The sequence below is a fragment of the Gallinula chloropus genome, assembly GCF_964237585.1.
Source record: "Gallinula chloropus genome assembly, chromosome: 2".
In the NCBI taxonomy this organism is placed as follows: domain Eukaryota; kingdom Metazoa; phylum Chordata; class Aves; order Gruiformes; family Rallidae; genus Gallinula; species Gallinula chloropus.
Genome location: NC_140086.1, coordinates 58,948,045 through 58,965,533, shown reverse-complemented (window position 1 = coordinate 58,965,533; position 17,489 = coordinate 58,948,045). Strand labels below are relative to the sequence as shown.

General features: G+C 35.0%; 1 protein-coding gene across 1 annotated transcript in view; it reads left to right on the top strand.

The window, feature by feature from the left end:
- Window positions 1–9,612: 9,612 nt before the first annotated feature.
- Window positions 9,613–17,489, top strand: part of CDH19 (cadherin 19) — a gene marked incomplete at both ends in the record, with an annotated part of 41,825 nt that continues 33,948 nt past the window's right edge. The window contains 2 exons of the mRNA XM_084280078.1: window positions 9,613–9,810; window positions 13,054–13,348. Of these exons, the coding sequence (XP_084136204.1) occupies window positions 9,613–9,810; window positions 13,054–13,348 (493 nt within the window). The remainder of the gene's footprint in view (window positions 9,811–13,053; window positions 13,349–17,489) is intronic.

Sequence of the window (17,489 nt, the reverse complement as noted above, 5' to 3'; positions counted from 1 at the left end):
ATGTTTGAGTCTTCAAGGCTCCAAATAATAGCTTGTAACTTTTCAGAGGCTGTTTCCTACAGATATATAATACATTACAAAAAACACCCAACAACACAGTATGAGCTGAACAATGACTTTTAGAAAGGCAAGTTTCAACACAAATTCTAGTGGTGTTCCTGACTTTCAGATTAATGGATTTTGAGTCAAAAGGGAATTTATAATTAATAAGAATGTCCCAAGATATCTTAATTCAATTCAAGGTAAGGACTATGTTGAATGATAATGGGAGTACAAGCAGTATTTTCCATTCTCATTTTGCAGGAAGAGATATGCAGCATGAACCAAGTAGCAAGATGATAGGAGAAAGTGAATTTTATTTTATGGATAAGCATGAAAGTAATGGACACAATTTATGCTCTGAAATATCATAGGAAGAAAAGATAATTTGTGAAGAGTGTCAAGACCTAGGTCCTGGAACCTATTCTGGGGTTTGTTTTTTTTTAACATTTCATTTATTTATTAATTTTTGTTACCTGAAAGTATTCTCATATGTTATACTGAAATATAGGAGTATTAGGGGGATCTACACTAACTCATACACTTTAAAAGTAGCTTTAATGCATATGAATTACTTCAGAATTTTTGAGTATGCAATAGTTGTATTGATAATGTGTCCACAGCTTGAAAATCCATTGGGATTTATTGGACTATAATTAGAATATTTTATTCCACACCTTGAGACAGAAAAAAAGAGGTTTAATTGGTTATACAACACCCATTGGTTGGCCTGGATGATGCAATGCTCTGTCCCAAACCTGTTCTAAATACCTCGGTGCTTGGAAACTGCTTACAAAGTGTAATGGAATCAAATAAGAAGTGTGTTGGATTAATATATCTTTGGTATATGAGACAGATAAAAAGGGATATTAACCTTCAATATAACATAATAAGTGAAGAAAGAGGATATGCTCCTTGTAGAGCAGAACAGTGAAATATTAAAAAACCAGAAAATTGAAACCAAGGCAGAACTGGAACTGGGGTAACACCATTCCAAGAGATAATGGAAGTTCCATCAACTGAGAACTAGACTAGGAGAATAAAGGCAAGAAACTATATTATATTTTTAGTAAGTTTGTCAATTAATTCTTTTCCATCTCTACTACTCACTATTCTGAAAACTAAAATACTCTTCAGTTTGTTGTGTCAATTAAAATGCCGGCAAATTCTGTCTTTCTTGTCTGATGTGATTGCAGCTTTTCTGTGGGAAGTGCATTCTTTCAGTGTTTTTCTAACTTCCACTGTGGCAGTGCACAGAGTACGTGTATGTATGTATATGTGGAAGAGATGTTGTCTGTTCATAAATTTAAATTGTATCTTTAAAATATATGTTATCTGTATCAGAGCAAATTTTCTAGTTTGTAATGAAAACTCTTAAGAATGCTAAAAGCAATTGTATCCTGTTTGATTAATGAACAGGGCACAAAGAGTTTTAGTGAAAATAAAAATTAAAAATGATCTTTTTTCTTTCCTTAAATTCTTTTACATGGTTTCTTTAACTGCTCATAAGGGATGGTTTCTATTATTATTTATTTACTTACAAATGAGTCCTAGTAATTTTCTTCAAATATAAGCATTTGAATCTGATTTCAGTCGAGTTTCCAACTGACATAGACTGGGCTATTTCATTTAAGGTTGTTTCTGATTTAACTCATTTTATGTGGAAAAATGGCTCTAAATCCAAAACCACCACTTTAACAATAAGTCAAATTAAAGCAAAAAGGATCCATTTAACTGAAATATTGAAGCTTCTTTCTGTCCTTGGTCATTTCATGTTTGGATTAAGAAGTCTCCTCCAAAAACGATGGGAAGGGTAAAATCGTTGTGCTCTTAGTTTTAATGTATGCAAAGAATAATTATGAATGAAAGCAAAAAAAGGAACCTGAATCCTAAAGAGAGGTTTGGAGCATTTCATGAAGTGCCTTCCTGAAAATCATTTGACAAACAGATTCAAGTGTGAATCACAGAATGTGGTCCTTTACATCGTTAAGCTGACAAGTGGTTCTTCAGTACTGAGTGGTATCCTGCAGAGTCGAAAATGTTCCAGTAAGATTTGCCCAGTGAATCAAACATCTTCTAATTTGATTTTCTACTTCTCTACAATAAAAATCAAATGCCAGAAGGCAAGAATTTCCGTTTTTACTGTGTACATGTGTTAGTGTTTTTAATCAGCAAAATATTTACACTAAAAGGCATGGGTTTAGTCATTATTTTATATAGTGCAAACTATCTTTAAATAATAGTCATAGTTAAGGAAAGCTACAATTAAAGCTAAACATTTACTTATTTTTAGTGTAGAGTGCAGTGTACCACAGCTACTGGCACAACTGAATCTTTTAGCATCTCAGCATCTGTTTACTAAATTGACTTTTTTCATCAGAATAAAATTGCTGAAGCTATCGAATGGCTGCAGAAAATGAACATAATTTTTTATAAAGTTATGTCCTGAGGTAGGCATTTAATTTTTTTTTTTAATCTAGGAAGCATCTGGGCTGAAGTAGGATGTAGCTAAATGGCAGAATATTCTATGAAAAGAAACTAAAGATCTTTAATTTACCAGCCTTTAGACAAGCGACACAGATATTCCTACTACATTTTTCCTTTAATTTTCTTCCTTACAAGAAACTAAAAATAGGAATATCTGTGCGTCTTAACTACAAAACTGTTCATCTAACAGCTTCTATTCTTTAGTCATTAACATGTGGAAAAGCTATGGGTGAGGTTTAAACCTAAAAATTTAATTACCTCTGTGTATGTGTGTGTGTGTGTGTGTGTGTGTGTGTGTGTGTGTGTGTGTGTGTGTGTGTGTGTGATTCTTGTTGATACCTCCTGGTTTCTTTGGGGAATTTCAGTAGACTCGAAAAGAAGCATTTATGTTTTCTTTATTGTTTTCTGATGTTCCAGATTTAATTTTAATTCAGTCTTGGTTCAGACTGAAAAATAGTAACACAAGTGCTCACAGGGCAAGTTTACAGTAATATCAGATTGCCTTTGGCTCCACCCATATGCAGTGTTTACTTTAAACAGCATCCTAAAGGTCAAAAGTGCAGAATGAAAGCAGTCTGCTCGAGTCTTGCCCACCAGAAGTTTATCCTTCCACACACACTCTCTTCTGTTGATGGGAAAGGTTTGGGTGATTCTTTGTGGGTTAGGTCATCTTTACCAGCCTGTTTCTCAAGGAGCTCAAAGGAAGTGCAACAAGAAGACTAAGGTTTCCTTCTGCCTTGGCCATGACCAAAGCATTTGAGGATACACTTCCATCTCTGTGTAAAGTGATCGGTAACAGTGAGTGGAATAATGACTTAGTTTCAAAATGATGAGAATCTTTGTCCAAAGAGCCACAGCAGTGGCAGCAGTCAACTAAGGGAAGTCAACCATAAGAATGATGAACTAGACCCAGGAATACTGAGCTGGTCCCAGCTACAAATATCTCCAGCAAACCTCAGATCATCAACCAATTGCTCAGCTTTAAAAATTCTGGTGGTACAAGGCTGAAAAAGCCAAGACTAGCTAAATCATTTTGTATGCTCACATATATCAAGAAATAGGTATTGTTCAGCACTTTATATGACAAAGTCACTGTCTTTACTTCAGAAAAGGGCTATCTCTCCATGCTGGTTTACTCATGTCTTTTGGTGATTGATGTACCTCCACTAAGGGAGGGGACTCTCATCCTTCACCTTTGATCCCTTTCCTCTCATTTAAAACTAAAGTCCTATATATGTATGGTCAGACTTCTGGCTACTGTTTGTCTTGCTTTGAAGATCTGGGGTTTGGTCATCTGAAATAGCATCTGGGTTTAATCTACAGTGTCACAGATATTCAAGTAAAATACTGGGGTCAGAAAATATGTGTTATTATACTACTTGGAAAGATAATCAGTAAACCATTATGAAACAATAGGAATGACAGGATTTCTACTCAGTCAGCTCTACAATTATTTAAATCCACAGACCTAAAAGTCATCAAATTCATTTTTCTAAAGCTATTTTGACCATGTATAACTGTAAGATAATTACTCTGGCAATTTTATATAAGAATTTGTACCATAATGGTACAATAGCATATTTAGAAAATGAAGAAAATAATTTACCAATTAGTATGAAGTGAAATTTATATCACATCCATGATATCTAAGTAATTGGTCTCCAAGTAAGTGAAGTGTTGACTGACTAGTGGAGGCACAAGCAGCCATACCATGTTAATATGCACTACCAGTAAATAGAATTTGGTCAAATGTCACATCAGGACGTGCATTAGAGAAGACACTTCTCAAGGTTAAGTAGTAGCTTTTAAAATAGCTAGTCATGCAACAAACTAGAAAGACTACTGTTCATATAGCTCTAATTAATTGACTGAAGACATTATGACATTTTGGATGTCAGCTATGGTAGCCACTATAAAACTAAACTCATAATACCTGTTAGATGTAGTAGTCCAAATTTATTAAAAGAAAAAAAATGTTTGGAAGCACACACACACACACACACACACACACACAAAGAGTAAATGAAAATATTTAGATTCAGCTAAAATGAAAATAATATTAAAGGAAGGAAATCAGGCAGATTAACAAGATAGAAAAGGTGACCTGAGCTCCAGCAGGACTGGTATCAATTTTGCCTATTCGCAAAAATCAGTCAATGATTCAATCAATCTATCTATCAATCGATCTATCAATCAATCACACAACATGTATGTGTGGCATACATCAACTATGGTACTCAGTAAATAATGAAGTTCAAATAGCAAAATAAATTATTGCAAATATTAGCCCTTTTCTCCCACTGTTGTTTTTTATCAACTCTGTTAAATGTTACTGTCACAGTAGTGAATTCTGCGCCAGTCTGCAATGATACTTCTCAATGGAACCAGAAGGCAAATCCAGCATAGTTGGATCTAAATACACCATATTTATTCTTTAAGGGTTTAGTATGTCTTTTTCTGGTGTCACCAAATAAAATACTTGAAATACATAAATAATAGAAAACATATTAAAAAAAAATCTGAGCATTGATTGCAAAAGCTCATATCACACATAAAAATCGATGAAACTGGTAATGAAGAGTTTCTAACACACAAAACCTGTAAAAAATGTTATCTGCCTCCATGTGGTATTCAGCAATGGCAAGAAGCAGCAAGAATAAAATTAAGTCCACTACTTTGCACACTCTGGAAGATTTCATCATTGCTCTATATAGATTTTAAAAACCAAAACAAAACAACCCCCCACAAAATAAATGCATTCATTAAACTAGTTGATATACATATATGATTAGTTCTTTTGGAATTCTAGAAGTACTATAGCCTGCATATCTACCATATTTTGTGAAATCTAAATTGGTCAATGAAAATGAGTCCATATACAGTCTTTTCTGGAAGGAAAAAGGAGCAGCAACACTATAATAGACTAGGATTATCATACATATAAAGCACAACCACAACAAATAGCCAGTAGTCATAGTACAAATAAACAAATGTGTAGTTGAAACTATGAAGATTTTTTTTCTAACACAGTAATCTCTAGGTGCTAGTTACAAATACCCTCTCTTCTTTATCCTATTAAGTGAAAATTAAAGATAGTAATATACAAGGGAGACAAATTTCACTATAATCATAATAACACTGATACACAAAACAATTTGCAACTGAAACAACATCATGTTAGGCCTCTGCTTGAGATAAGAAACGTGTTTCAGAAGCTGCATATTAATGAATTAGATAGGCTTACATAAATTTTGACATTGTTGATGTTGTTGTTTGCCTGATGTTATTAAAACAAGCTAAGACAACTCCAAATTCCAAAAAAGGAATGTCTTTCACACTGGCATTTTTAGTTCCACTCAGTACTCTTAAAGACAGAGAGATTTATTTTTCTCAGGAATCACTGCTTCAAAATTCTGCTGTAAAGTAGGACCAAGAACATATATGAGATGGTCCTAATAGTCACTAGTTAAGGAGTATCTACCACATCCTTTGTTGTATTCCAGTGTTTTGTCACCTCCTAATTAAATGGCCTTCCTTACATCAAATTAAGGGGGTTTTGATTACAAATTAAGTTGGTTTTTTCCTTATCCTTCAGCAAACAGAACTGGAATAAAATTTATCCTCATCATCACTATTCTTTTCTTTGGGTATTTTTAATGCTTTAGAAGTCTGGTTTTTTGTCTATCCTCAGTCTTTTATTTTTTCTACTGACAAATATATAACTTTGCTACATCCCAGAGACTGCATTTTTAAAACCTCATAATTCTTCCTGTTATTCTTGCAATGCTAGGCAGTAACAGGTATTATTTTGCATATGTTACAATTATTTGCTAAGAAAAAAAAAGGAAATTCAGAACCAGCACACCTACAACTAAGACCCATTTTAAAACAGTTACAGGATGTCATTTGGTGATGGTTATACAACAAATCTAAAATAGGAATCTGCAAATTTGTGCAAAGTAGGTAAACCTGTTCCTAGTCTACAGGAATCTCTTGATTTTCATTTGGCATAAAAGGAAGATACTTCTTTAAGAGCTGTGGCCTGTTTATTACAACTCCAATTGATATTCTCATTACTCTGTTCTAAGTATCAGTCTTTCTTGTTGCAATCCAATGCAAGTGAGAGAGAGTGGAGATGTACTTCATGAAGAATAGGACAGAAGCAGAACAAGGATCCCTGGTTCTCTTGGGAAATTATTAGTGATAGCTCATTTGCTCATCTTTGAAAATATTTTGTCTATTTTTTTAAATTGGAGATTATTCGATTAAAAAATTATCTATTTCTGCATTTTACTATGGCACCTAAATACCCTCTGCTTTTACTAATTTTCCATTCTGCTACATATTATAACACAGAGTACAAGGTCACATCATTTACAAAGGACTTAAAAATTGTGTATGTAACATGCAACAACTAATGCAAAGGCAAAACCAGGGAATAACAAGGCAATACTAGTCTCTGTGGTAGGCAACAGTCTCAGCACAGAACCATCTTAAACACTGTGAACACCTTTTTTGTCCTTTAAGTGGGTAACACTGAAATTTAGAATTCTTTGGGGTTTTGTCTTTAAGGAAAGACTAGAAATAGAGAAGGAAATAAGAAATTATTTTCTGGATATTTTGCAAGAGCTGCTTCTGAGAGTGAGTTACAGTCTGTGGAACAGAAAGAAAGTGGTTGTTTCACAAGGGAACAATTGGATTTATTAAGAACGGCAGCATGTGCTTACCACAGGCTGGAGGCTGTGTCTCTATGCCAGATGAATAGGAAGACATTGGAAGAAAATATGCTTTGAAAGATCCTCAAAGTAAAGGCAAATTGAATATATCTGGTATAGCAGAGAAGAGAAATCCAGAAATGCATATAACTCTCAATTCCATTACATAGCTTTATGGTTATTTTACAGTACTTGGCCTACCATCTGTATTATCAAGTCCTTAAGTATGCAACATGTCAAAATCTAAAAATGTTTATCCCGTTCCAATTTGTCCGAGACTTGATGCTTGAATCCATGTATTAGCGTAAATTAGTAAAGAGGAGACACTGAAATGGACAAAAATATTAATTATGCTCTTTAAGCTGTTCATTGCTTATGGCTAACTGCTAAGTGCCTTCCTATAAGGTGTCCAACAGTGGACAAGCTTAGCCATATCTGTATCCTCAGTATGCTCATATATATACACGGTGTCTGTCAGATGAGTTTTATAACGAGTGTCTGTTTGGCATTCATTCTGCATAAAATACTTCCCCAAAAGCCCCAAATACTTTGTTGCATAAGGTGAGCACTGTCAGAACAAGCAGCCAAAGCACCAGCTGATGGGTAGCCAGAAGCTTCTGCTATGGCCCAGACTGACCACCTGTCTCCTAATTTGAATACTGATTGAAACAATTTTCCTTATGATTCCTCAGAAAGGTGTCTCTGACTATTCAGTTTTCACTCAGTTATCTGTCTTTTGTTATGTGCCACAATAAAATGTTCATTTTAAAAATTGGTTTCTGTGCAAATTACTGTTTAGTATTAAATACATCTGTTGCACAGAGAAAACCTCTGAGGCCTTTAGACCTTTGAAGTCTCACCCTAGCTTTATTTCAGAGCCAAGTCGAGCTTTGCTGGCCTTGTCTTCCATGTCACACACATTTTTCTTGCAGCTTTAGGAAAACAAGTAATTTTCCACAGAAAAGTGAAAACTGAGAGTACCCAAGTCACATTCCTTCCAGTCAAGCCTCATCTTGCACTGCTACAGCTTTAGTTGAAATACAGAAAATGTTAAGAAATCGGAACTTGCACTTTGACACTTGCAATTCTAGATGCCTTACTATAAGAACTCTTTTATCTTTTACTCAGTAAATATATGTATGCAATGATATTTTAACAGAATAGTGGTTAGTGTCATGCAAACTTGTCTCTATGAACTGTATGTGGTGTTTCCCTTTAAATAAATATGGATATTTATAATATTATTTAACACATGATCTTTAAATACATAAATTAATATTTTATCCTGGACAGGTGAAAGGCTTATGGATTTTTCAGGTCTAAAGTAAATGCAAGTGAGTATTTTTTCCATTGTGTTGTGCAAGCTGACTGGTATGTGATAAATTCATAAATGAGACTGCTCCTGCATAGGAAATGTCATTCTTCAGGGCTAAAGCATTAAAAAGAATGGCTAATGACATCACTAAGGTTTAAAGACTTGAAATACGCATGGTAAGGATTTCCCAGATTTTCCTTTTTGCCTTATAGAAGATGGCCATTCTTAATTGAGCATTGCACTTTATTTAAAATTCAGTGTTTCACTTATTGTACAAAAAATCAGTGAAAAGTCAATAATAGCATATAGCTTGTGCAAAGCCTTAATTTTCTCAAAGAACGTTTTGTGCCAAAGCAACTAGCTGCAGAAACCTACAGCTTTCAAGAAGCATTTGCTCTTTGTCTGTTTAATTGAAGACAAGAGTATCAGAGGTGGGAAAATGTGTTAAGATAATTTCTATTGATTGAGAAGGAGAAAGGTTCACATTGCTGCCACTTCTTCGTGGGACCCTATCACTTTCAGCATTTATGTATGACTTGGGAAAGAAGAGGTTAAAAAAATATCGGCACTGCTCTGTTTCAGCTATCAGTCATCAGGGTCACTAAGGCTAGATGTTCACCCTTCAGGCAGTTCTGTGTCTGCAGCTCAAAATGAGCCCTGTCTAAGCAGAAACATACAATTATTCCAATCAAATTATTCCTAGGCTACACAATACAATTACCCGGCTTAATTTGGAAGATGAATTAATTGAAGGATGATTTTCCTATTTTGCATAGCAAGTCTCTATGCAGGATATTCATAAAGGGAAGTTGAATGCTTTAATGACAGAGTCTCAAAGATAATCTGTATTTTAATCAGAAGCAGACTTTGTTTCAGCTCCTTCTTATTAGGGTGAGGAGGTGGCTTTAACACTGTAAGTCAGCTCTGATATTAGCACAGAATCAGTATATAAAAGTGGAAAGACAAAAATTATGCTTTGTCAAAGTTGGGTTGTTTTTTTTTTCTTCTTTTTCCTCCTTCTCCATAGATGAAAATTGATTGAAAGAAGGATTCAGCATGAATTGCTCTGCACTGCTGTCTCTCATTCTGATGCTGGTACAGCTTTGGCCTTGCTCTGCAAGCACGCAGAACCACAACACTCACAACACAGCGCAGTCTTTCACGGCAGCTCGAAGAGTGAAACGTGCCTGGGTATGGGAGCCACTCTTTGTAACTGAGGAACAGACTTCACTGGTTCGTGTGTATGTCGGACAGGTATGATAAATATTGAAATGGGGATGGCACACGGTCAGATTGAACATACTTCCTACTTTGATGACCAAGCATCTTCAGAGAACTGGAAATATCAGGAAAGGTAGAAAGAGGATCTCAAGGACCTGTAATTAGGCAGCACAACATCACTCCTTTCCTGTGACCTAACTTAGGGTCAGAGAACTCCAGGAGGTGGAGGTCACAACAGTACCGAGGACCTTCCTTCACCTGGGTCTTCTCTTAAGGAAACTCCACATTCACTTTCAATAAAACTAGTTCCATACACAGCCGATGAAGTAATCAAGCTGGAAAGTTCCTTCCTGTCTTCTGAATGAAAGTTAAGGACTCATTTATCAACATCTGGCAATTTGCTTGTGCTATTTTTGGCACTGCATCAAAGCAGCCATACTGAGTGCAGTGTAGTTTACAAACAGTATTTAGCCTGATTTTCTATTACACTAAGTAGCAGCTGATTTACCCCTCATTAATTTTTAATGAAGCAGATTAATACTAAATCCTTTTACCACTGAGAAACTACAGGAATCTGCATGGTTCATTAGATTAACGTAGGTTTAGCACAACGAGCAATTATTTTTCACCCTCCTTTAAAAATGTGCTTTAAGATAATTGTCTTAATGAGATTTAGTCTGCCCCTTTCTTCTATCTCTGATAATGATTATTATTATTTATTAATATTATTATTATTATTTATTTTTGTATGCTAGAAGTAATTGTAATATTGAGATCTAGTTCTGTTTTCTTTAAGGCACTTTGTAGACGAATGAACCAAAATAAGTTTAACTGCTAATTAACTAGCACTAAAATTTAATTGGGCCCAAAGGGTGAAGTGCTCAAAATTCATTAATTACTTCTTCACAGCCCCTTCGAAGTAACTACTATGGAAGTCTGATGTCTCATTTCTGAAAGAACAAATGTAGACATACTAATTTTGAAACTATTGTTACTTTTCCCATAGCTGGAAAACAGTTTTCTATACAAGAAACTGTATAAATGTCACATATTTTCAGACAGCTTTAGAAAATTTTCATCATCTTGCCTTTCTATTTCTCACAGGTAAACTATGGGGAATTTTATTGAAGATTTTGGTTAACTTATTGCAGTCTAACCATTGTCTGATCATGCATTTATTGTGTCTTTTTATTGAGTAGAATATGCTCTGCTTTCAGTAAATGAAGTGACAGTCTATGATCAACACATGAATTTTTTAGTAAATAAGGCCCTGAAGGAAACTGCATCAACGAAAATACAAAGGTAGACAGTTTTTGTTTTTAAGTCACTATTCCATATCAACTTATTTACTCAGTCAGATCCAGAGCTCAGTCTTCAAATTTCATTTAACATAAACTCATGAATCCTTTTCCATTATCACGTTTAAGAAAAAGAAATGTGTCCATTGGCACTGAAATAGCAGATGTATGAAGACAAGTACATATTCTTGGTCCCAGTTCTCATTTACCACAGAAAGACCATTTATTCTTTTGTGTCTAGCTTAATAAAGCATGTAAACTGAGAACCTTCAGTATGCTTTGTCAGTAAATGCTATTGTTAAGAGACCTCACAGTTAACATGGTCAGGATCATGAAAGTCTTCTGGGGAAAGATTCTGAGTGAAGTGGGTCAGCACAGGAAGATATGTCTAAACAGCCAGTCCAAGACATGCTTCCAGTCTCCAACTGTTTATGGTCACATATGAAACCCACCTTAGATTAAAAATCTAGATACCCAATCACCTTTCCAGTGCCCCAGGGTTCATGACAAGGAAGCCAAGATTTATGGATCAAAAAGAATCGGTAGTGGCCCTTAGCCAGGTACCAAATTCAGATGGTGTTTAAATGAGTACAACCAGTCCACTCCAAGGCAGGGACCTGCCTCATGTTTTGCACAAAACTATTTATGTTGAAAGGATTTTACTTTAGGTTGTTCGTAATTTAAATGACTTTAAACACCCTAGCCTTGAAAATTCTCTCTTATACTGGCAAGTGTATAATTTAGGGGTTTAATACTCTGACAGAACTCAAAGCAGAAACTCAAAACTGTTCATCATATCTCAGAGAAGTGTCCCAGTCACATTCTGAATAAACTGTCCACTTGATGCATGCAATTACAAAATAGAAAATTTTCAAAAGGCATGGGTGTTGTTCCAAAGAAAAGATAAAATGTTCTTTGCAACCTCAGAATCTATTTCGAGGTATGTTCCCTTTACACCCCACAATTACTTCTTTCATATTCAGTGGCCTCATATCCTACACTGAGATGTAGCGTCAGTAAGAATGCAGCAAAACAGTGAGATTATTGAAGTCAACAGGTAGACAATCCTTCTGCTTTGTAGGAGAATCAGGTTGAATAAAACCTGGGGGTTTATAATTATTTAATTTTTTCTACCATGAATTTTTCAATGATTATGCAGGCACTTAGAAATGTTGACACCTTTTCTTCTAGCTCAATTATAAAGACAGAAAAACCAGAGAATTAATGATACAAGAGAAATTGCTGTTCCTATGAAATTCAACTGTGGCTGCTTGACATATTAAAAGTTAATTTATTGCTATTTAAAAAAAATAGTTCTGCTATATATTGTTAACATTAACAGAACTATTTTGTTGCCATGAACAAATGTAGCTGGACCACAATAGTCTACAGGGCTCAGCTTCATCAGAGGAATCATCATCATAAAGTTCATGCTAGCAGTACAACAGAGGATGCAGACCATCCTGGAAGGAAATGGAAAATGTCTATCAATTTCTTTCAGAATATATAATACAGACTTATGCCACAGAATGGCTTTTCATCTCTTTAATATTTCAACAGAGGTAGAACATTGCTGTCTCATATTTACACTTAATATTGCTGAGTACAGAAAAATATATAAAACTTACGAATTAGACAATGTTTAATGATTTTTGCATTGTTTTTAGCAGAAGTTTATGGGAGCTAATAAAACAATGATCTAAAGTAGGTACCCACATTCATTCCCTTTGCTTGAAAGTAGCTGAAGCACTTTTTTTTCAGGTTTATAATGCATTTATATGTCTGTTAGGTTAATACTTTAAAACTGAGACATGATTGGCTGAAAATATGACAGTACCCTCTTTTAAATATTTGCATCCAAGAAGGCTCACTAGTGACAGAGTTCTCTGTAAGAAGAAAACAAAGAAAGCCTAAAATTAATATTCAAAAACTTTATTCCTCCCAAAATGTGACTTATTTTTCTGTTTTGTATTTGCAGCTGAAATCAGATTTAGACAAGCAGAATGGCAACCTACAGTATATTTTGACTGGGGAGGGAGCTGGAAGCATTTTTATCATTGATGAAAATAATGGCAAAATTTATGTGACACAAAAGCTGGATCGAGAAAAGAAACCCTTCTACACTCTAAGAGCACAAGCAATTAACAGGAGCACTCAGCTTCCTGTTGAACCTGAATCTGAATTTATTATAAAGGTTCGAGATGTCAATGATCATGAACCACAATTCTTGGATGGACCTTATACGGCCACTGTTCCAGAGATGTCCCCTGAAGGTACAGCAATCTGTGAACTGAACTCTTTCATTCCTGATTTTTATGCCTAGATAGCTATGTTGGTGTAAAATCATTATACCATATTTAATAGACTGCCGTGCAGTGAGAAGGAAGCAAATTATTTCACAAGCTTGGAAATTTGCAAAGGTGTATGCTTAAGCTGAAGGCTGTGCATGCCTCTACTTAACATCCTTGCCTTTAAATATTTAGGTACCTACATGTACCCAAGTCCTTTTACAGAATCTGAATACATGCTTGGATTGACTACAGAGGGTTGTCTCTACCATCAGTCATTCAGCCTTGAAATTGGTACTTGTTTAAAAATACGACATTACCATTTGAAAAAGGTAGAGTGCTATAGCCAGTTGACACCACAAAGGAGATTTGGGGGTGACAGATTTCACTACTTTTTCAATCAGAATGGCACCCTAGCTATTGTTCAGTGTATGATTATTTTTACAACCTGTCAGCTCTTCAGGCTTCTACCAATCTAAAAGAAAAGTAGCATGCACATAAAGTTTCCAGTCCTCTGACCTCAGATGACTCTTTTAAGGACATAAATATAAACTTGGTTGAATGGAAAAGTACTCAACAGCATCCTTTGGTCTACTCCAATTCTGCTTAATAATTAAATAATATATCTTTATTCTAACCTGTGTAGGAGAAATTATATTGTACTCTAACTGCAAAATAATTACATTCACATCACAGACACGATTCCCCCCATCCCTTCCAAAGATAAGGATAGTTTCTTTCCTACAAATAATGGGTTCAGAAGAGGAATGGTATGAAGCTGATGTGGGCCTGATGTCATAACCAATCTCACCCCATGTAGGATGCCTACCTGTTTAAACTGCCAAGCCTCTTTCTCATCACTCAGCTCCATTTCCCTTTGTTTGGATTAGATTTTGTGCAGCGAAGGACTGTCTTCTGATTTCCTAAACACATGAGCTGTAATTTTCCTGTCAAGAGTAACAACTTAACCCCCACTCCTCTTCTTTCTCACTTCCACATGATCAAACAGACTTGTAATAGGATCTGTCACACATCTGGACACTTAATACAACAAATACAAATAAAAATTAACATCTGGGAAATATGTTTGCATGTATATATGTAGATGCACATATGTATGCATAATATGTATATGCACACATTTCAATCCTTAAAAAAAACTCAAAGTATGAATGCAGTTGACATAAACATACTATAAATACTGCTAACTCCAAATAACTGTCTTCAAAATAAAAGGAAAACTGCATTCTTTAAATATTACAGAAAGAACCACAGTAATCTTTTAAATTCGTAGCTCTATCTCTTCTGGTTATTTCTATTGCAAATACTATTGAAAAGAAATTCAAATATTGTGCTACTTAAAACTGAATGAATTAATGAAGTCATTAACTTAATAGCATCAGTGATCATAAAAGGTAATAAAAGCTATGTTTCATTCAGCATTACCCATTCAACTTTTAGGGCAGATTCAGTCAATCTTTCACAGGGAGCTGTAAAGTTTATCATCTTCTGCCAGCCTGGATAGCAGTTGCAAGAAAAGCATATTCATGCCCAGGGTTTAATCAAAAGTGGGGTTAGTATACTAATTTCTGGCAGGAAGCAGTAGCTCACCACCACTGCCAGCAACAGCTACGAAAGACATACATTTAATCAACTTATTTCCTAGTCATCTGGCTTATATCACCTTCTATCAGGAAAATCAATTTTGGATATATGATTGTTTCTTCACTGCCACTTTCTTCCATACAAACTTATTTGTCTAAGACTTCTGCATCTCAGGTCTCGGTCAAATAACTTTTTCTAACATTATTTGATGCTTGTTCAGAGGGTATTTCTAGCCTTTTCACCTTGTTCATTTGCTCTAGTTTGAAGATGGGAAGACAGGTGCTGTGCCAAGGACCTTTACAGTTCTTTTTAAGTGCTCAATATAATAATGGCCATAGATTATTGTCTAGAATTATCTGGGTATTTTTATCTGGGATTACACAGACTTAGGACCTTGATAATGCCCCCTTTGTTTCTTTGTTTGTTCTGTGGTAAAGAGGCATTTGGTCTCATATAAAAATGGCTTTTAAATAGCTTATAATTTAATGTAACACACAGACCTGTAACCATTCACAGCAGTACATCAGGAACTGACTTCTGTATTATCCCTCTATCTTAATGATGAACTCTTGTCTTAATTATGGCTATATGGTAAAAAAAACAAAACCGAAGTTAGGTAGGACAGTATTTATGATTAAAACCGACAATAGTAATCTTTTCCCATATACCTCTGTTTTTCATCTGAAGCTATCAGCAAGAAGTTGACAGAAGTTCCAATCTGTATTGACTTGAGTTAGCTATAAACTGACATCCTAACAATGTAAACCTCTTTATTCAAATCTTCTGCGTCATCTATGAAATATATAAATTCCTAAAATATCATATCACTTCAGCATATGATTAATTAAATTGGAAAAAATCTTCATTTATTGTTATATTCCTTGAAGATTATATAAAAGATACCAGTAAAATACAGAAATATATTAAGTAATAATTTTAAAATAATTAAGATGAACACAATCCCCATTTGTCAGAATGTGTGAAAAACAGCATAGGACCCCTGTGTGCATCCTTTCTTAGACACAGACTGCCTGAAATAGTAAACTCACAGATTCCTGATCACCCAGTGTATGACATGAATCTAAGTCAATCCTATGGATCTTGAAACCTTTCTACACTACTTCTTCTATGTTTCACCTCTCTAACACTAATATCATAGGTGTTTCAGAGATCATTCTTTCATCTACTTCTCCACTCTAGACACTACTACACTTCTGGCATACTAACGTGTATGTATATATAAAGTAAGCGGAATGGTGTATCATAGGGTACACCTTATTAGTGGTCAGATCCAACACAGGAAACACTTGAGCCACACAGCACATCTGCAGGCTTCTCTGGGCTCACTTACCTGGCTCCTCAAGGGGTAGGGACTACAATTTCTGAGGTGAAACCTATGTCAGTGTATGTACATGCTATAAAATAAATCCTTACAAGGAAGTTTTTAACACCCCAGTGGATAGAAACAGTAACGAACTGAAATTTGCAGCACTGATACTGTAATGGTTCATTATATCAGTGCTTTTCTCCTGGTAAAATGGAACATCCTATTGCACAATAAGGGGTGTAGACCAGAATTACTTTAAATGGTACAATAGAGAGACTTGGCCTTTGCTCTATTCTAGAGCTCTCTGGCAGCAGTTCAGCTCACTGAAGCTAGACCTGGGTTCTCATAGTAATTTCCTCGCAGAAAATTCTCAGGAAGTGTGGTCAGCACTTGGGAAAGCAGTTCACTGTTAGTGAACACATTGTCTAGAACTAAGAATAATTCACAGCTGGCCACTCGCCTCAGAGAACCACAGAAAAAAAAACAGAAAATAGGCACAGGTAATTTTGCCTAAATTTAGGTACAAGTATTAATGTATATCCTAATGTACCAACAAATTTGAACACATTTTACTTCTTTCTTAGCTCCCTTTTATCTTCAGTACTAAATTTTATTAGGATTTTATATGCAAGTGCAGTAAATGAAAAGTGTGTCAGCAAATGGACTCTCTTCTGAGAACGCAGGACTGTGATTTTCCCTCAGGCATTTGGTGCAATTTTACATTAAGTGTCTTCCATATAGCCATTAAACTTGTACAAATGCAGTATATCTGATGGAAAGGTTAAGAGTCAGATGCAATAATATATCAGTACTTAATGTTTTTATAGATTTCAAGCTCTAGTTGTAAAATTGAGTAACTCTTTGCCCTATGGTTTATCTAATGGGCTGTGATGTGTAAATGGCACTAGTACGTTTTGCCCAAGAAGGGTAAAACCAAGGCTGCAGAAATTCAGAGAAAAAAATGTATATAGCAAGCAACAAAAATGTAGTTTGCTTTACATACAACTAATTAAAAATAAAGTAAGGATTTTTACCATCCAACTCTAAGATATTACTATGTATATAAACCATATATATTTGGGGTTAAATTTTATATCAGTACAACATGGACTACCATCTTGAAAAATACATCTTTGAAAGACCACACACATAATCAGTTAATTTGTTTCTGCCATGATGTCTGTTTTCACATAA